The 22172-nt window shown below is 37.4% G+C and overlaps 2 protein-coding genes across 2 annotated transcripts in view; one reads left to right on the top strand and one right to left on the bottom strand.

The window, feature by feature from the left end:
• Positions 1–925, bottom strand: part of Hap40 (Huntingtin-associated protein 40 kDa) — a 34631-nt gene extending 33706 nt beyond the window's left edge. Inside the window, exon 1 of the mRNA XM_081731503.1 lies at positions 777–925. Coding sequence (XP_081587629.1) covers positions 777–844 — 68 coding nt within the window. The 5' untranslated portion in view covers positions 845–925. The remainder of the gene's footprint in view (positions 1–776) is intronic.
• The window catches only part of ClC-b (chloride channel protein 7), a 79502-nt gene continuing 58231 nt past the window's right edge, over positions 902–22172 (top strand). The window contains exons 1-5 of the mRNA XM_081731502.1: positions 902–1099; positions 5432–5557; positions 8545–8743; positions 13267–13376; positions 17349–17492. Coding sequence (XP_081587628.1) covers positions 1004–1099; positions 5432–5557; positions 8545–8743; positions 13267–13376; positions 17349–17492 — 675 coding nt within the window. The 5' untranslated portion in view covers positions 902–1003. The remainder of the gene's footprint in view (positions 1100–5431; positions 5558–8544; positions 8744–13266; positions 13377–17348; positions 17493–22172) is intronic.

Here is a 22172-nt window from a genome sequence, read left to right as displayed (position 1 = left end):
TCCTGATTTTTATAAAAAACGGAGGGGTAACTCTAAACTTAACCCTTTTTTTCCGTAAATTTTACAATTTCTGGATCCGTATAGTAAAAAAAGTGTAATCCGCACTTAACCCTAATCTAACGTAACTGAATGTAATCCAACAAAATATAACTGAATGCAATACATTTTGGTGTTTTTTTCCGTTTTCAAAGTGGTCCGGCGATACGGCATAATGCCCTTACTCAGAAACGAGAAATCACACTCTATTAATTATATGAAAATAAATCAAAACTTCCCTAACCTTAAGCTAACCCGTTCCTACCTCTACCCTACCCTACTAAACTATGCTCTTTTAAAGCGGCCCTACTGAGCGATGCGCAGCTGGAGCACGTATTGTAAAGTTTACCCTTTTTTATCTTTCTCTGTGACATAATAATTTCACTCTAATGTTCCGTTTTATGCCACTATAAACATCATCAGCACCTAAAATTCAGTCGCAGATTGAGCCGACTTGAACTGCACCAAGTTTACACGTAGATATTTAATTATTGGCTTAATGAGCCATTGCTCTGCTTGTTCCAGGATACATTCTCTATATCATTGAGAAATATGTTCATTTGTTTTTTCCACTCATTATTTTATATCAAAGATGTAAGTTGACGAACAGACGATAACAACACGGCCAACCTTGTATTTGTCGTGCAATAAAACCATGCAAATTACAAATACTCTATCATAGTTACTCTCTATTAAATTGCTTGAAATGATTTCAGTACATTGCTTTAAAATGTACTTACTTTTTCAACTTATTTGAAATCGTTCGATACTGTCCTAAGAAATCATTGCTTCCACCACTATCCGTCATTTTCCTTCTTGAGAGTCAAACAAAACACTACCGAAAACCAAAAACCCTAGATAAACAAATGATAAGCAGGTATCGCAAAAACGTCATGTGAGCAAAGGGTGAAAGAAGAATGTTGTGCAGGAAAAAATATAGACGCGCCATTTAAGTTTAAAATTAAAAATGGCAAGAGTAATGGACGATAACGACGTAGTACATGACGAGCAACATAGTCTGCTTCAACGACGGAATAGTGTAATGTCCTTCGGAACAGAGACGGTAAATTATATTTGATATTTGTCATCATAAGTTCTTTATCATTTTCAATGTAGGGGTTACTTGTCAAAACCTATAAAATTGCTATAATTATTTTCATGGTACTGTTGGTCTGTCTCTCTTACTTCTTCAAGAAGAAGCCGTGTTATTCCAGTTCACGGAAATAAGCATGAATTCGTGCTATATGTTGCTTCTTCCAACAAGAAACACACACTAATATTTTATGAATTATTTCTTGTGGAAAGAGTTGCACTTCTCGGTGCAAATTCGAATTAGGAGGGCTTAACCTTTTAAGTATAAATACAGCATCTGGACATATGCCACAAAAATAATGAAAAAATACTAACCAGCTCGTGCCAGATGGCCACTAAAAAGTACAAAACCAAGTAAGGGTAGGGCGAAGCTGATGGGCCCCTGAGAAGAACATGTGCATCAGTGATAGTACATATGCATGTAAACCAAGATAGTAGGAAAACACTGTGTGGTGTGCTTTTACACAGCTTCGGGTGTTTCTATGATTATAGATCATGACTTTAACGCCGTGCAGTGGCATACAAATTCAGTTCATAATGGCTTCCTTATGGACTGTTACGTGCTCACAAGGGTAAATTTGGATTAGGTTTTTTAACATTAATAAGAATGCCAGAAGCAAGATATATATATTTTAATTACATATATAAGCCTATTCCTCTTTTGCAGTATCATAAAATACTTGTTTCTGTAAATTTATCTTGTTTCTAAAGCTGCAAATCAAGAATACAGGGTGAAATTTATACAACCATTCAGACCCAGATTGGGATAAAATGTTGTGGCATCACAAATATTTTTCACGATTATTATAGATCTTGATGAGAAATAACTGTGCAACAAATTTGTGGTCCGACTTTCGGAACTTCAGATAATCGTTTCTCAAATGTCAATGAACTTGTGATTAGTTCGTTGAAATTACCGATTATTTTTGTTTATTTTTATCCGATTGTGTTCCTCTCATCGAGCTCTGTAATAACTATGGAAATAACAATGCTTCTCAAGTGAAAGTAGAAATGAAAGCACTCAAAAATTTCAAGTATCTCAATTCCCGAAAGTCAGACCGGATTTTTTTTTTTTTTTTAAATCATTGAGTTCATCTCATCGAGAAGCTATATTTTATGTTTGTAAGTGTAGTGTAACTAGGCCAAAACCATTACAAGCTCTATAGGAACACGTAGCACTGTGAAAACCCAATTCTTTTCATTACCCTTCCTAACACGTATACTTACGTTCCCTGACGCTCCCGCTCCTTTGGACGCACCCCTACCCTACCATATGAGTCCACCAGCGTCGCCTGCCCCGACACTGTTAGATAGCATTCGTGGGTTTTAGTGGTCACCTAGAAGAAGTTGATATGTGTTTTTCACACTGTGCTTTTATCGCATATGTCTGAATGCTGTATTTATGCTCAAATCGTGAAAGAATTGTAATTGTTCAAGAATTACTTATAGTGGCCTTTTTGAATTTCATCTATTTAAGTCGAATATTGTCGTGTCGCTCAGTGCAAATCTTTTGGAGAACAATAAGAAAGAAATTAGCGAAAGAATTATTTTTTTGCAATAATTATTTCGAATCGTGTGTGGAAGGTTCTAGAACACAAGTCCTCCCATATACGTTAGTAGTTAAATTGGTTCCTTTATGTACCAACGTTTAATATTTAATTTATATAGTATTGCCGAGCAGGTATTAGCGAGTGAAGGCGGGATAAAGTCCCACAGGGCACGTTGTTTTCTGTCTTTATTGCAGCTCAGTGGGAGGGGGGACTTGTGTTCTAGAACCTTGCCAGTGGTATGCATAAACTTGACCTGCACGACGAAAAATATTTTTGATGGTATAAAGCTTTTCATGTGAAAGTAAAAGTACCAAAAAACTGCGATTATTTGTAGTACGGAAAGTCGGATCGCAAAGTTTTTTGTACCACCGTGTTCCTCTCATCGGGATCTATGGTAATTGTGAAAAACATTTTTGATGCTACAACGCTTCTCACGTAAACATGGAAATGAAAGTACCAGAGAATTGCCATTATCTGAAGTTTCGAAAGTCAGATCACAACATTTGTTGTATATCATTGTGTTACTGGAGTCTATAATAATGGTGAAAAATATTTGTGGTACCAGAACGCTTCACCCAACCCAGACTTATATTTCATTATGGAAATACTATTATTCTAATGCCTTATGCGCTTGTGCAGATTGAGAATAGGAAGATCATTAGAGACGTATTATTTATATTCTGTCAGCGATAGGAAAGGGGTTAAATACCATCCGGTGCATGTGATTTGCTAACGTGAGCCACTTCGCATTGATATGCTGTCAAAATACCTGTTTTTTGAGCATATCTTTTCCCACGCAATGGCTGTTTCACCTTTGAGATGAGATTAAAATCACGTAAACTGAGATCGGACAAATATGGTGTGCATTTCCTATCCCCATCATTGTAAAAGACACTTGACACTGTCGTGTGAGCTGTCGCGTTATCGTGTAGGATAATGGCGTTAAAAGTTCTGGTCATTTGGTACGTACTGCCTAGTGCAACTGTGACACTAAAAATACCTATAATATTGGGCATTCATAGTGTTCTTCTCATGCACTAGATGGCATACAAGACCATGTCAAAATGACCGTGAGCTTTGTTGGTAAAGGATTTTGTTGAACCTTGTGTTTTCTTTGTGACCTAGGATGGCATCATTCATTGGACTGTTGCTTGAGTTCTGCCTTATACGCACGTGCCAATGTTTCATCTATTTCAATGATACGAAGCAATATGGTACTCCCCCTTTTGTGCAATTTCTTCAGGTTGATGGGACATGTTTCTTATCGAGTTCACTTTTGTGCCTCATTTAATTGGTGTGACATTCACTTTGGATAAACTTTCCGCATGTTCATATGTTCTCGTGAAATGCGGTGCACTATCTTTGACATTGTTCCTAATTTCATAAGCGTCGAGCACTTATCATTGCATAAGCATTGTTCGCCCACCGATCTGTGCATTCTTGTCCACGGGCATAGGACGCCCACTGGCGGAAGATCGACAGTCGGCATTGCTCCGTTTAAAGACCTCTTTTCACCTCGCTCCTGTTCAGTATAGCAGGACATGCATACGCAGTGCTCCTCGTAGTTCTGTGTGGCATTGCCATGAAATCCTGCCGCAGACAAATACTATTTTCGCATACGAAAGTTTTTCAGTTCGAACGTGCTTTCGGTGCGGGAGATTCGGGTTCGATTCTTGTTGGTAGCTCATGTAGTTCGGATCTCACATTAAGCTGTGAGTCCACGCCTCACACAGACTCAGTACTGAAGGGGGACGCTAAGGTCCAAACCAATCAACCAACCAGTTTCCCTCTTTCTTTTGTGTTCTAGATATTTTCCAACCTCTGAATTCCTTTATCTACTACAACATTCTAAAGCCCAAATTTGGATATTGTCCTTTAGTTACCTGTGACTAATGAATTCTCCTCTTGAGCATAGAAAAATCTGAAAGAGGGTTAAAAAAAAAAAAAAGGAATTATGTGAAAAACAAGTGTCATGCACTAATTCCATTTTTTAACTTGTAGTGCTACAAGTTTATGAACAGACCACCCTCCTGTTCTAGTGGCTACCGCGCTCGCCTCTTGTGCGTAGGGTCCCGGATTTAATTTTCTGTGGGAGAGCACTGAAATTTGAGTGCAATGTAGTGGTTCGGAGTCTATATTAAACTGTAGATTCACGTCTCGTATAGCGTCGGTTCTGAAAGGGACGCTAAATTCCAATCCAATGAACCAACCAAGTTGGAATTAGTAAATTACTGTTTCAAACACTATTTCGTGCGCTAAAAACATTTTAGGAAAACATGGCTTTAGTCGTGGCGGTAACTTGGGCGGATGCAAACAGGACCGGCGTAAGAGCAAAATGATGTGTGTGCAAGAATTAGTTTTGGACCCCTTATAATGCAAATGCGTATAGAAAACCCTTCAATGCTTTCAAGCAACATTTTTATTTGTTGAACAAAAGTTATTAACATATTCAAATGGCTAATTTACATTCAAAATTAATGAAAATTTAAATTTTTACCATATTTTTATATTTTTCCTCATTTCGACGCCCCTCTCAAAATCGCATCTGAATGCAAATGAAAGGCTTACTAAAAGAGGCTTTCCGGGTTTCAGCTTTAGAACATGACTTTATATCAGCACATTAGGCCTAGGTAAAAAGCTGATATTTATAAGCATTTCTTTTAATATTTACAATATCACCTGATATAACTAAACAAGTGTATTGTTTATTTACAAATATATTAATTATTTAATTTAATTTCATTGTCTCAAAGGATCCGTATTCCATAAACTCAGATGCCTGCGAAACTTCAAGATTTAATGACATAGGAAGGCATAAATTGGACTCTTCCGAAACCATTGAACCAGGGTGTTTGAATGTGTTGTCAGCGAAGTTTGAGGTATGTTTTAACATATATTTAATTGATTTCCGACATGTAGGTTTCAAATACTGTGATATATATGGAAACAACGGAAGTAGCCATCTTGTAAGATACTTCGAAGGAAACAAAACTATCTAATTAACATAGGGCGAAAAATACGTTCTTCTAAAGTTTTGTAAGCTGCCAGGAACGATGAATAATGAAATTTCAAGCTACGTACTTCTAAACAAGAGGAACTGTAATTATCGATTCAAGAAAAAAAATGAAATGAAATTTTTGAGTTTTACGTCCGACGATTATGCAGGTTAGGCTAAAGGAGACGGTGATGATGAGTAATGAATGAAATGGTGGAATGAAGAAAGTGGGAGGAAACGGGAGAACCCCGAGAAAACCCACGCACACGGTGTTTGTCCACCACAAAGTTCACTTGGCGGGAGCAAGGTTTGAACCCGAGACCCCTAGCACCAGAGGTGAACGCTCTACCACTGAGCCACCGCGGCCCCTAATTGATTCAAGAAGTTACGTAGAAACGAGTGTGCGCTCTATATAAGTACCCGTATTGCAGGGTCTTGAAATACTGGCGTACTAGCGAATTTTATAAAGGAAATAAGAATATCGGAAAACACTTTTTAAGTGCTAATTAAACATAAACAATTACTTTATGGTTCCCTACAAGATTGAAAGATCATTTGTCTATTGGTAATTAAAAGTGATTGATGCGACTTTTCGCTTTCATGTAATAGTCAATATTACTTTTAGGAGTTACATTTACTAACTTGTACAAGAAAGAAAATGTAATATTTAAAAGTCCTTCTTTTAATTGTGTCTGCAATTACGAATGATAGAAATCTAAATGATCGTTAGAAGGCATTCATGTACACAATTAAAAATCTTATCTTTGAACTAACATGGAAGTGAACTTTGGTCTGTCGTTTGACGATGGCTGTTTTTTTCCAAATAGGTAGCAGGAACACTTTTTTTTTAAGTACTACAAAGTTGCCATTTATGCTTAATTAGCTTAAAAAGTGTCTTCCGGTACACCCAGCTTCTTAAAAACTTCGATACTAGCGCATACTAGAGAAACTGCCGGTCCACTGCAATTAGAAAAAAATCCATTGGCTTGACGACAACCGAGTTTACACAATGGTGAAAACTTATCTGTGGCGGCTTCTGGCGATATTTTACGGAAACTTTTTCCTGTTGTGTCAATAAAGAGTCTCGTCTGCTTTACCGGTCTTGTTAACGACACCAATTTGAAGCCATGGATAATTTTTTGAACCAAGGAAAAGTTCGGCTTACAAGCAGATAAATACGGTAATTCATCGAACCGACAACGATAAGTCCCGTAGTTCTCGGATATTTATTTTTTATAGTTTTGGAAACTTAAAACTTTGAAAGGACGCATTTGCCGCTCTGTGTTTATTATTTATTTATTTATTTTCTTCTTCTTTCGAAGTCCTCTACAAGAACCTTGAATTTCGGTAAAACTATTTTCCCAAATACAGAAGAAAGGTTCCAACTAAACAGATTTGAGGTATACTTGGGTAACAAAAGCCGTAATATGCTTCCGTAGATTTTCCCAATCATTGCTTTAGGAGATTTTTTTTTTTTATCAGAAATTATAACAGTTTAAGGATGCATAACATGCTGTCTTTATTTTACAGAATATCGCGAAAACCAACTAATAATCCTATAAGTTCTCTACGTAACTATAAAGGTTATTTTAAAATAGTGTGTTAGTTTATTCAGTAATATGCTTACTTCCAGTATGATAAGTAACGATTTATATTCTTTACATGTAACACTCACCTCCATGTTCCTTACAGACAGATATGAGTAATCAGTCATCTGTAATATTTCAAAGTGTATTTTTTTTTTTTTTTCTGGTAGCAGGTGATTGCGGTTTTACATATTTGTATTTTTCCGTACATTTTGTGTTCATTGAATATCCGTAGAAATTTGTATGCTCCATTAAATAAACAAATAAAAAATTTCCACATAGCACAAGTAACTGTTTATCTACCAGATCCACTGTTTAAATTACTTTATAGTTTTGTTCATATATGTCCACACTATTAAAATTACGTATAAAAACCGAATTTATGCATCAGATTCGTTGTTTATATGTCATTCAATGTACATATTTTAGTTGTCAATTAATAATTGGAATTTTTCTTTCTTCATTGTTTTGGGAGTAATAATTCTTTTTATTTTTAAAAAATATCAAACGTATATCTTAACAATATAAATATAAATGAATGTTCCTTACACTCTGTAAGGAATTGGTTTATTGTTTGATTTTGCAATATCTTGAAAAATGGAGGTGGAACCGATCAGTATTTTTCAATAGATGCAACTTAATTCACAGTTCGTTACTTAAGTTAAAGACTACTAAAGTTAGGAACCGTTATGGTTTTGGAATGTATTAGATTTAACAAACGTAGGCGTTGAGGATAACAACAGTGAGAATATCTTCGAAACTCTTGTTTTCGTAAATAGTAATTTTAGTACTATACATAGACCAAAATTGGAAACGAATTGATAGTTCAAAACCATGTGGAAATCTGTGTTGAGAAGGGAAGCTACGTCACTGACATATTAAGGTCACCGAGACAGGGGCCAGTCATAAACATCGTGGTCGTAGTTACAAACGGAGGGTTTCTGTAGAAAGGAGCAACAACAATACAATGTTGCCGCCTTATAAAACATGTTCAGAAGTATTTGCCAACCGAGATGGAAGGAGCACAGTGCACTCCAAATCGGAATACTCGAGAAGTGGCAACAGGACAACATGGGCTCTTGCAAATGTCAGTTCGTTTCTTATTTTGATCTAATCATAGTAAATTACGCTCCAGTATTGTAATATTTCTAAAATACCTCGAAAGAAATATATAAGAGAGAGTGAGCGATCGACAGACTTCTTAGGTATTCTTGTTATGTGTCTGAAATGATTCATGTTCCTCTTACCTGTAATGTTTTAACTTTAAATTATCTTGTTCTTTCAGAGTTTGGATTATGACATATGTGAAAATACTTTGTTACTCGACGAAGAACGGACTAAAGCGTATACATTTATTTCAAAAAAGAGTTTAGCCCGGTGGATTATATTTCTATTCATTGGAATTCTGACTGCATTGATAGCATGTTGTATAGATATTGCTATTGAAGAACTCTCTGCCATTAAATACAAACATTTAAAGGACTGTATCCTTTCATATTAAAAAATATATATATATATATATATAGTTGCTAGTATCGCAATTTAATGTTGGTATTTGTTCTCATATGTTTGATGTGATATGGTTTGCTTAAAGTATGGGTAACGAATACTGATCTAGAAACAAGTAGAAATGATAATGAGAACTAACTGTAAGGTTCTGACTTCACATAATCTAATTAAAAAGCCCTTTGGTGAATCTTAGCTGTTCAAAGGCGGGAACACGATAGTGGTTAGCGTTCTGCTGTCACAGTCGAGAAGTTTCGAGTTTTCGTTATCGTTTTTCCATAGTATTTCCTCATTAATTCTACCAGGCGAATGTTGGGAAAATATTTTTAAATATAGGGTCTGGACAACTTTCTCCCTTTCCCAATTTTTTGTTATCTTTAGCTAATAATTATTCCAGTAGATATTAACCTCACTGGCTATATGGTTTGTGTACGCGTCTTTGGCACGAGAGAGCTAATTTCTATTCCCATCGGGAGCACATAGTTGGACCACACGTTAAGCTGTACTCCGCGCCTCGATACTGACAAGGATCGTTAAACTTGAACTTTTAGATGTAGGGTTGATCACTGGCCTATTACAATAATTGGTAAGGATCGGATACTAATGAAGTTCTTTATGCATTCTGTATCTTGTCCAGTCTCTTATACGGATAGAGGAATCGCTATTGATGTGCGTCATCTCAGGTTCAAACCCTGTTCGTTGGATGTAAGTTCGACTAGCAGTTCAGATCCCAGTTTAAAGTAGATGCAGTTGGTCATAACTTCAGTGTTGCACCAGGTGGCAAAGCAAAATCATAAATGTGACCTTAGCATCACTAACTGATTAGACAGAAAATCGTCTTTGGTTGAAAATCGTGCTTGAAACATTGAATAAAAAAGATATTGTGGACACATATGTTTAAGTAATTGATTCTAAATTAATAAGATAAATCCGTTACATCGTCACCATTAATATGTTAATACAGTGCAGTCCATTTACAACGAATTTCAAAAGACCAATACGATAAGTTCTTTATATCCAAACTTCGTTGTAAACAAAGTTAAACAAACTCATGTATTTTTTTCGAATTATGGAAGAAACAGGATTAGATAACAAGCAGATACGTTAAAAAAAGAATATATAGCAGTATAGCAGTACATCCGAAGATAATTTTTATTAATTGGGTTGTTATCTAGCCTATCGTACGTATTGCCGTTATTCCTACATGTTCAAGCACGCTTGAAGAAGTGTGTAATTTTCTTCAGAAATGTGCTGCCGCTGTTCGTAGTATCGCCGTTGCCACTTCCTCAAATGCCCGAAATACGTTGTCCGGCACCGTGTTGCTGTGCTTGAAAAGATAGCGTTGCAAGTTTTCTAAACTTTGGATCGCTTCTTTGGAACTCACGGGTTGTTTCATCTCATTTTTCCACTTCTCCCTCAACATCGCGATCCTTATTTACAAGCACATCATCTGCAGCAACGTACTCGACAAACGTAATTCCCTGTGTCGCTGCTTCCTGAAATTCACTCCAAATTTCAGAATCAATAGCCTCTTCCACCGCGTTGATCCCGTTCTGAAATCTTCGCAATAGGCGGTCTTTACGGGATGTGTTGTTCGTAATATACGGTCATTTCTTCCATGGTTTAAATAGGCGGTGTAACGGGGATTTCAATTATATTCATAATATCCAATAATTCGCTATTACCGACTTCGTTATAAGTGGACTGCACTGTACGTGTACCGAACTTTCAATCGGATCATTGCATTAAGGACACCCGGCATGGAATGGACTGGTACTGGAAAGGCCTATAACACGTGGTTACCGCGCAGGGTGTCTATCGGTCATGAAAGTCATGAAATTTAGCTTTTGGGTCACGATTCTTTTCTTTTTCTGTGCAAATGTAAGTACAGATTGGAAAATTTTGTTCTATAAAACGTCAAAATTCACCATCAAAAATGTCTATGGTCGGCTTTAGACGCTACCAAATCGCAATGAAAGTACGTTTCTGTTGCATGGATGAAAATTCGGCGTAATTAGCACCCAAATTCGCTCTTGAAAATGTTAGGAAATTTTATGATTTGGTAAAGAAAAGGTCACGAAATTTCATTTTGAAATTTTAGTAGACACCCTGCCACGTCATGAGCAGGTAGCAGAGAAGGTGTACCCAGTAGACGTTCGTCATGCGTAAACAGTGTAATGTAATTGACATTCACCAAGGGCAATTTGTGGAAGCACGAAGAGCTGGTGCCAGTATATCTACAATAGCCGCACTTGTGGGATGATCAAGGACTACAGTGTCAAAGGTGACCAACAGTGGTTGAGTGACGGTCACACTTGGGCTAACCACAGGCGATGGGTGCAAGAGGTGAACTAAGAGTGACATGTATAGTATCTCAGTATAGGTGTGTGACAGTTGAACAGTTGACCCACATGTACAACAGTAGGCCAATATGATCAATTTCAAAAATGATCATGGGGAGCGAATTCTTAGCTTTCCTTAGTCATTAGTCATTATTCGCAAAACTTTGAGTCCCGAATGTTATCGCATTTGCATCCATATCTCCAGGCTGAGTTCTCTGATAACACAGCCATATGCCACCAGGATAATGCAACATGTCACCGGGCTGCGATCACTATAGAATGGTTGGAGGAATATGACAATGAGTTCTCAACACTACCCTGGCCATCAAACTCGCCAGACTGTAACCTCGTTAAACATGTATGAGACATACTGTAATGTATTATGCAATGTGCTACCCCACCTTCCCAAAATGTGCATTAATTGGAGGAGTTGTTACAGCAAACATTGCCTGGACTGAACCTGTAGAGTAGTCAGCACCTTGTAGAATCTGTTCCTGGGCGTTTCAATGGTGTAGTTCCCCAGAAAGGTGATCAACGACACACTATTAGGTTTGTGTTTCTAAAGAAATGATCGTTCAGTATATATATATATGTAGATCATAAGCAATGTTTCCTCTGAGATTATAATAATTCGATAAAACAATAGTAGTATTTAAATTTTTCACCTTATGATTTAGTTACGTAAGTTCGCGAAACTTAAGGTTATGAACTCCAGAAACAAAGGAACGTAATGAAATGTTTATGCTGCATAATTATTTATGAATTCGTGATTTGCGTAGTTTGGGTATGTAGGGCCGTCCAGAAAGTCCCAGACGTTTTGGCCTATCGCGGAAGGGGGTGCGGCTAGAGTCGCCATCTTAGTCTAGAACGTTGCCTCACTCAGTGCGCATCTAGTTGTGGTAGCGTGAGGACTGTGATGCTCTTACTGTGCTTTTTGTGAGGTGATACAATGTACGCTGCAATCCCGCCTCTTGTGAGGTGCGTTCTGTGATTAGGTTTTTGTTGGCAAAAAATCACAAGGCAATTGAAATCCATCGCCAACTGTGTGAAGTGTATGGACATGGAATAATGAGTGAAGGCCGAGTAAAGCAATGGTGGATTGATTTTAAAAATGGCCGTTCCAATGTTCACGATGAGGACCGCAGTGGTAGGCCTAGACTTGTGACTGATGAACTGGAGAGGCAAATCGACGACAAAATTCGTTCAAATCGTCGTTTCACGATTACGGAACTTGCTGAGGATTTTCCCCAAATTTCATTGAGTTTGGTGCATGAAATTCTGGTGGAAAAGCTTGGTTACCATAAATTTTGGGCTAGGTGGCTTCCGAAAATTCTAACGGAAGAGCACGAAAAACAAAGACTGGTTGCATCACTGACTTTCCTCGAGGATTTCCAAACAATGGGAACGAGGTGATCGATCTATCGTCACTGGGGACGAGATTTGGGTGAAGCATGTCAGTTGAGAAACAAAACACCAGTCGATAGAATGGCGACACACACATTCTCCCAAGAAACCAAGGAAGTATTTGCAAATGTTGTCAACAAGAAACATCATGGCTACTGTGTTCTGGGACGCTCAGGGAGTGCTTCTCGTTGGCTTTCTTGAACGTGGCACAATAATTACTTTAGAGAAATATTGTGAAACACTGAGAAAGTTAAGGCGCGCGATTCAAAACAAGCTCCGAGGAAAACTTAATGCGAATGTGTTGTTTTTCACGACAACGCACGTCCACACACGGCCAAGCGTACCCGAGAGCTTTTGAATGGTTTTGGTCGGGAGGTATTCAATCATACACTATACAGCCCGGATTTGGCGCCGAGCGACTACCATCTCTTCCCATCGATGAAGACATAGCTCGCTACACAACGCTTTGATACTGACGCCAAACTGTATGCTGGTGTACCTTATGCTATAGTATAAGTGCCTTAATTTGCGTGTCAATTATGTGTAAAAATAGCTTAAAAAGGTACCTTTCAAATGTATATAATACGGTTTGGTTTGTTCGTTCATTTAGTTTCTTTTTTTATTTCAAAACGTCTGTTACTTTGTGGACAGCCCTCGTATAACCAAAATGTAGCTCATTGTGTGACTCTAAGTGTTACTTTAGTTTGTTTTATATCGGTAATAACCCTAGAAGTTTCCTTAACACAGATGTACAGATGTTGATAAGTGTGTGATAGAATATTGTCTTTTTATTCCATACCTACTATGGGTCACATCTAATATTATACCAGTTTTAATTGTAGCTACACTTGTTGCTTACGTAGAGGTAAGTTCTTCTCCTCAGTGATTGATTTGTAAGTGTTAAAATTTTAATGAATCTCTGTATATTAACATTTGCGTCCAGCTATTGTACTTGTTTAATTATAGGTGAGACAAAAATGTGTAAACTCACGTTAGGTTTGAAAAGGCCTCAGGAAGTGCTATCATATGTTGAGTATATATAGTAAGTGATGGGTTCTACCTGATAGGGGTGTCACCATTATGACATTCTTTTTGAATATGAGTCGAGAATTTAAAGTATAATGGCGTTATGTGGTATCGATTAAGCGTTGAATTTATATGAAACATACAGGTGAAGTTAGTTCTGATTTTAACCATAGACAGTCATTGACAGAGCGGATGCATTACACAGAATTTTACAAGGTTTTTCAGAAATTCAAGGAAATAGGTTTAGTGAAGGACAAGGCATTGTGGAGGGGCGAACGTGCAAAATTATGATATTGTGTGGGTTTTGGGACACTAAGTTGTTGGTCTCATGTCATTTAGAGAACACTAAATAGTGCATAGGCAAATGTTTCCGTCACTTGGGTCTTGACTGTCATTTTCTAGATAATTTGTAGCGCGTCGTCCGTTAGTGCTTAAATGAAAACTTTTCCCGATGTTTGAGTCGGCTGGCGAAACCCAGTGAATCGGCCCCTAGAACTCTAAAGCTGACTCCTCTCTACTTTTATGTGCGGAGTCACAAGGTCAAAATTCAGAATACTCTTCTCTCCAGCAAAACTGCATGCTTACCTGTGCTAACATTGCACAAGATTGGTATTAAGATTTAACAGATTGTAATCTTAATAATCCTAATGTGATTCTTCGGGGAGAGGAGATCCTATTTTATATCAACACTCATTGTGGTTATCGCGAAGTATATATTTAATTCTACCTGCATTTGAAATAATTTCTCAAACGTAGCCCAAGAAAGTGGAAAAGGTCTGTTCGGAACAATTTATGCCATGTTTGGTATTGAATTCCTAGATACTTATGCATACTTTACAGAAGCAACCATAATTTTAGTTAAATCATTACTCTTCACGAGACCCAGATTTATTATTTTCCCTGCATTACATGATCCCTGGAATTCAATTTCTTGTTTATTGGCACGGAATTAACAAAGATAATATTAGCTAATTCATCATTAGGCATCATACTTCATGATACCTATTATGTAATAACTCTGCTATTGTGATAAACATTGTTTACTTATTTATTTTATTTAAACTTACTAGCATAAAGCCAACATGACTGAAATTTCAATTTGTTTGTTGGTTTCTGCTGTGTAAGATTTGCGTGCAATATATTACAGATGAAATCGTAACGCTTTATCCGAACTTCGTGAACTCTACCATAATTCTGAATTATATGGACTGTTGTATTATTGATGCAACAGCTAGTCCGCTAGCCAATAGATGTTTCATAATTCTTAGAAGCCTCGAAGTTTGTACCAATTTGAAAGACAGTTAACATGAATATCATTACATTTAACGTATGTTGTAACACGGCTGATACCCGTGATAATTATCTTCTTAAAAGCATGCGTCAAAATTGAGTTCACTTCTATGCCGCTTTTCAAATTGTAGCCTTAATAAAAGTACTACATGATACCTTTTACACTCAACTTTCCACCACGATGCTCATAACTCCGTCAGGATGCCACTTTGCTTCTACTCAACATATGATCTCACTTCCTGCAGCCATTTTTACAATGAAAAGAATGTTTCTAGTTTTTGCTTCACCTTGTCGATAGCTAGATACAGTAGTTGTGTTACAACCCTATGAAACCTTAGTATTAATATTAGTGAGTCAGATATATAGTTTTTCAGATACAATCACGTTGTAACAATAAAAAGAAATAAATAAGTAAGTCTGTAGTGTAGCAAATTTTCAGTGCCCTTGTACCAGGCAGTTAGATTCTACAACGAGACAGGCAATCAAGCCGTATATTGAGTCCGAATGCACTAACAGAAGTATTCAGTTGCGGTGCAGAAATCATTCGCCACCTTTATAAAGGTGCAAAAGTTGTGAATTTTATATCTTCACCGGAATTTCGTAAGTACTTTTAAGTTAAGGATATAATATTCATCTACTATATATAAGGTACAGACAACATTGATATAAGTCAGAAAAATAAACACACTGCTGCACAAGACTGCACTTATTTAATATAAAAACACATTTACACGTGACGTTTCGATCTTCTAGCCAAGATCCTCATCAGGGGGGCGCGGTGGCTCAGTGGTAGAGCGTTCACCTCTGGTGCTTGAGGTCCCGGGTTCGATCCCAGCCTCCGCCAAGTGAACTTTGTGGTGGACAAACACCGTGCTCGTGGGTTTTCTCGGGGTTCTCCCGTTTCCTCCCACTTTCTTCATTCCACCATTTCACTCATCTCTCATAATCACCGTCTCCTTTAGCCTAACCGGCATAACCGTGGGACGTAAAACTCAAAGATTTCATTTCCAAGATCCTCATCAGACGTACACTCTGATGAGGATCTTGGCTGTACGTCTGATGTGGATCTTGGCTAGAAGATCGAAACGTCACGTGTAAATGTGTTTTTATATTAAATAAGTGCAGTCTTGTTCAGCAGTGTGTCTATTTTTCTGATTTTATTCGCAGGACGTTGACTATGATTGTGTGTCAGTTTGATATAAGCTTTATTCATATTTATGTAGTCAAGTTAGATAATGAGATACCTTTGGAAATATGAACTTACGTTTTATAAACAGAGTACTTTTAAACATAACCTTGTCCCGAAGACTTAAAAAAAAAAGTTACGATTGTACTTACCACAATACAAAATGTTTGAAAGATAAACTGTTGGTGGTGGTTGTGTTTATTTCTTTAAAATGAATACATTTTGTGTGTGTAATCATTTACATTGTTTTCAACCATGGTAAACCTTATTCTTTAAACATAAAAAATGTTTGTCAGATGACCAGGAAAGATAGAAAAACTAATTTGCAAGCTCTTTTTTTTTCTCTGAACCGCAAATTAATTGTTTTAAACTGTGATATACAGTTAAAAATACTTTCTAAGTTGACCATGCTTGATTTGTCAGAAAAGTCCTTCACACAAATGCTTAAATTACAAAGTAGTACTAATATATTTTCATGGTTCCCTAGGTACGCGGCCAATTAACCTGATCGCTAGTTTTACTATGCAATGCAAATAATATGATAAGTTAGCTACCTGTTCAATTGGCCACACATTTTTGAAACATGTTAAGTAAATAAAACAAGCAGTTTCAAAGAAATTCTACTGCTAAGCAAGGCACATAATTTATGAAATCATATAAATTCAGAAATAGTTGGTTACAAATAATGCAAAATCGAAATTATGTCGGAAAACAGAGAAAATAAAATTTACATAAGAAGAAGCTTAAAAAAAATAAAAAATAAAAAAAAATAATAATCAAAATTGGTATTCCAGTACACTATATTTCCGAAAAACTAAAATGGGTACTGCTTAAATTTAATTTCAAACGAAAGTTACCCTCTCCGCAATTTAGAAGATACTTTCACAACGTATGATATAATAGTTTTTACACACTTAAGGAAATCAACGTTGGAATATACGAACCTATATATGAATGCCTAATCTAGTCATAAATTATATCAGAAACAAAAAGTATAAAGTTAAACAAATAAACTTTATTGTTTTAATATGGCACATCATTTGTGGAACCTTGTAGATCCAATTGTGCCATTGTTCGTACTTTGGAGAAATCTGTAACTGTAAACTGAGAATGACTTTAGCACAAAAACGGGTACAAGTTTCACTGTACCGTCGCAAACAAGCAAAAATTGAATGATTGTAGTTGTGGCCTACAGACTTAAAATTCTAATATTGGTTAGTTGTTTTGTTGTTTCATAAATCGCAGATAGATAATTCTGTTGCGCTTCAGCAATATGTTAAAACTTCTACTGTATGAGAAGTTACCGAGAACATGAATGTTATTTGTGTCTTTCAGCCATGTGCAGCTGGGAGTGGCATCCCTCAAGTGAAATGCTACTTAAATGGAGTGAAAGTTCCACGTGTTGTAAGAATAAAAACATTATTCGTAAAAGCCGTAGGAGTTGTATGTTCTGTGTTGGGTGGACTTGCTGTAGGAAAGGTAGGTGAAATGTTCAGGCAATTCAATTTTATTGCTATAAAATAAAATCGTTCGATTAATTCTACTGGGCCAATCCATATGTGGTGAGGCAATAAGACTGTTTGACCATTTTATAGAAATTCTTTTTTTGTTTTATTTTTGGATTCTTACATGATAACAGCGTTAAAAAAAAATAAGTGGTTTTTTTTTTTTTTTTTTTATCGTTTCCTAACTGTGATGGCAACTATTTTTGTTTGATAACACGCACTGTTTCTTGCGTGTAGGTATTTTCCTTAACTTATATTATTCAGAATTGCTGAATCAAGAACAGCCTGTCTTATGTCTAGTACATATTTTAAAATTTGTATGCGAAGTATTCCAAATCTAGCTAAACAGTTGACACCAAAATTGACAGATTTTTCAGTGTTCGAAGGTAAGAAGGTAGGTACATCACCCCAAAAAGGAATGTAATCTCAGACTTAATTCTGTTGGGGTGGAAAGGAGTGTTGCTACCTAAATGTATTATATGTAAAAACAAAAACATTACTGGGATTTTTTTTTTTTAAATACAAGATACAGTTTTAAAAACGGCTAGAAGAAGAAAATCAAAATTGGGACGCCCATTATCTTTGTTCGGACAAAATATAAAAAATCTGAAATTTCGTCAGATAAACCCTCTATTGTGTATTATACTGCTGTTATAAAGATCATGTTAGAAAATTGTTCATGATCCCTTTATGTTCTACTGTATAAACAACTCAGGCCTATTTAGTCCTTATTTTGTAATACAGTTTGTATGAAGAATACCATTGATAAAAGCTGTATGGTTCAAACAAAATTATTGTTACAGAGGTTGTTCAGCCTACGTTTAGCCAATTTCGTTCCTTCCCGCTCCCGGGCAGAATGGACTCACCCGACCTGGCTCGTGGCGTCCTGCAGTGTTGTGCAGTGGCTTCCTGGGAACGGAGTTGTTTTTCCGCGCGAACGACAATAACGCACAAAACAGGACCATTGTTGTGAGTGTTGTGTTAAATCTGTTTCCAAGTGTGTGGGTTTCCGCTCTGACCAAAATGCCGCCCAAACTAAGCCGGTTTTAGGAAGGCTATGTTTCGGCTCTTTATGACGCCCACTTTAGTGTTTCTGTCATTAGAAATCAGTTTAAGTGGAATAAAAAATGTTATTAAAAAGTACAAGGGCAACGAAGCTCCACCATTTGGATCACCAACGAAGTTGCCTAGGAAGCGGGAATGCACCAAGGCCACCTCCACCATGCAGAGGAAACTTCGCAAAATGGCAATGCAAGAAAATCCGCCAACACAAAGGTGTATGGCTAATCGTTTTGACGTGTCTTTGGGGACGGTGAGCCGGACGTTACACCATCAACTCAAGCTGGAAAAAGTCATGAAAGCTCGCGGCCATCTTCTCACGGATGCCCACCAAAAGGAACGAAAGTGTAACGCCCGGAATGTATACGAACGGCATCTGGCAAAACAAAGGTGGATGTACGTCGTAACGATCGATGAAGCATGGATTTACCTTTCCGACTGCGGCAAACCGAGAGTCATCATGTACCGAGAGAAAGGCGCCAAGAACTTCAGAAGGTAGGTCCGTGTCTGTAAAGAATCCTTCCCAAAAGGGTTCGTGGTCGTTACTGGCTACTGTTAGCGAGATAAACTAAAGATTCGTAGGGTAGCGAAGAACTGCAAAATAAATTCGCAGTATTTTCAGGAGCAGATCATGCGGCCGATCTACGAGCATGAGATTCTAACAATGTACGGAAATGACGGCAATCTGGTGCGCATTCACATGGACAAGGCCTCATCACATAACCTCACGATCGTCCCTCGCATTGTACAGGGAGATGGAGGAGGCAAGTGGTATACAGGTGATACCTTTCAATGAGGTACCTGTTAAATCTCCAGATGCAAGTTCTATGGACTACTGTGGATTTCTATTACTGAAGCGGGCTTTGGGAAAACGGCATGTGACAACTGTGGAAGGACTTTGGAAAGCTGTGCAAAGGGAATGGGACAAGATTCTCCTCCCAGTTCTTCAGAGAAGTCTATTACAGTAGAAATTACGCTCTCAGGCTATTGTTAGGAACCAAAGGAAACACATCGAGCACTTACGGACCTGGCGCCATAGATTCTTCTAAATTTTTAGGTAAGTCGAAATTGGCCAAATGTAGACTGAATAACCTGTATATTATTTACAATTTATTTTTCATTCTCGGATTCTGTTTATGATTCTGTGATTTGTATTCATTAAGAAGTTTTGACATTCTTATCTTAATTTGGGAGTAATGTTAAATGCCCTGTTAGTAGATGTACGTTCTAAGGCATTTAATTTTCTTAGAACATTGTTCATGGACACCCAAGTCTGGTCTGTCTCTTTTTCGTAAAAGCAGTCCTTAATCCTGCGAGATGATAAAATATTACATGCACATTTTTATGTTCATCACTAATATCGTCCACATCTACCAGCCACCACTCACCATCAGATATACATGCGATAGAATGTGTTGTGTGAAGTGTAATTTGTACAGCTTTTGTAGTGGAATGGATTTCATATTTTGTACTATGTGAAATAATAAAGCACTTAAGGTTTCCGTCTGACACAGGGAGAAAAACAGTGAAAATCCTTATGCCAGTAATTGTCATACAGTTTCCAAATTGGAACTTACTGTTGTGGTGTTAAATGATTTTTTTTTTTTTTTTTTTTTTCTCGAGTTTAAAGACCGGTATTGTATTCTCACTATGAGTTCGGTATTGGTTTCTAAAGTTGCACCTTTGTAGGTCGATCTGGCCAATGTTGTTCATTATTAATAGCCAGATACTGAGAACTAGCGATCGTCCTGACGGCGCCACGGTTTATATATGAAATAGGTCACCTATACAGCTAAAATTTGTTTATCATACTCTTGGTAATTATATACCGGGTGCGTCAGAAAATGTATACACCTTTGAACTGTCATAAAAAGAAATGTTTTCCAACCTACAAGGTTAAATTTCTGGGAAAAGAAAGTCTATAGTCCAATTTGAATAATAAGTGTACTTTCTCGTCAAACTGAATGTTCCAAGTGGTGGTAAAAGTAAATGTTCAAAATGGTGGCCTTCAGCATCGATATATTGCTTGCATACTTTTCACCATTGTATCCATGTTACTTGATTTACGACGGTACACCTCATTTTTTACTGTGCCGCTTAAAAAAAAAAAAAAAAAAAAAAAAAAAAAAAAAAAAAAAAAAAAACGAGGAGCAGCGTAAGGCATAGAGAGCGTGGAGGAAACTCGGTTGGTCCCCTGTGTCCTATCCACTGGCCTGGTACATTTTGATTGAGGTCGCTTGCACATCCCTATAATAGTGTGGCGAAGCGTCATCCTGTTTGTAAGAAAACCTGTTATTACCATACTTTGCACGAATGGATGGCAAGAGAAATGGAATCAGCCAGTATTATTCGGTACTTCTCTCCAGTTACAGTGTCGTCAAAACGGAAAGGCGCAATGAGTTCCCTAGAAGACAAACCACACCACACATTTACACCAAGCAAATTCAGAGCCTTTTCGGCAGTAATGTAGGAATTATCTTTAGCCCAGTACGTACAATTATACCTAGTGACAATTCCATTAAGTTTGAATTGTGTTTCATCCGACTAAACAATGCTACCCGTAAATCTCGGTTCACGTATAACTATCTCCTGAACCCATTCACAAAATTTTATACTGCTATTAGGGTCGTCGTCACTTAGTTGTTGCACCAGGCTAGAAATGTACGCATGCAACTTACCTTTCTTAGTATAAGTAGTGTAGTGCTAGCATTTACAATGCTCTCACGTGACCCTTGCCTTGAGGATCTTTGTGGTAAAAGGTGGAACAGTTCCAGCTCCACAACTGAGGATTGAAAATTTGTAGCCGTGCAAGGTTGCCCTTGTCGGCCTTTCTGTACATTACACACAGTTCCATGAAATTTTTCTCATAGACGTATAATTGTTACCCTTGAAAGTAGGTCAATGGTTCTCAAACTTTTAGAACCAGTTAATAACCTGCTTCCACTCTTCAAGGCTCAAACGTCCATCCGACATGTTGATATTACTCTCTTGCCAGTAACTGGGTTGCACAGCTAGAACGACGATTCTGTTGCCACCTGTTGAGGAAACATAACCTTATTATTTTTCCCAGAAAATTAATTATATAGGTTGTAAAATAAATTTTCCATGACTGTTCAAAGAGTGTATATATTTTACGGCGCACTTGATACATATATATACTGCACTGCCATTAATGTCCGGATATTACTAAAACTGGTACATCTTCCGTTCATAAGGAGTTAGTATGTCTATGTCCGCCATTCGCCATGGTAATAACCTCGACCCTTCTAGAAAGTCTTCCCATAAGGTTGTGGTAAACTTCGGCATATAATACCCCCCCCCCCCATTCGTCTTGCAAAATGGTAAAACAGTATGGATATGGTTTTGCAGCGTTGTGGTCGGCCCCTTAACCGGTACTCCAACTAATCCCAAAGGTGTTAAGTAGAGTTGAGATCGGCGCTTTGGGTCGGCTAATCGAGTACTTGCACCTTAATCTCAAACTGGTTTGTGATGGCGTGTATTTCATGGATGCTGGCATCGGCATGTTGAAACACAAATAGTCTACTACCAAACAATTGCCAAAAGATAGGTAGCGCAGAATTGTCTAGGATTGCTT

This window comes from Thermobia domestica, chromosome 11 (genome assembly GCF_964235325.1).
Source record: "Thermobia domestica chromosome 11, izTheDome1.hap1.1, whole genome shotgun sequence".
Classification (NCBI taxonomy): Eukaryota; Metazoa; Arthropoda; class Insecta; order Zygentoma; family Lepismatidae; genus Thermobia; species Thermobia domestica.
This window is presented reverse-complemented; position numbering and strand designations above follow the sequence as displayed.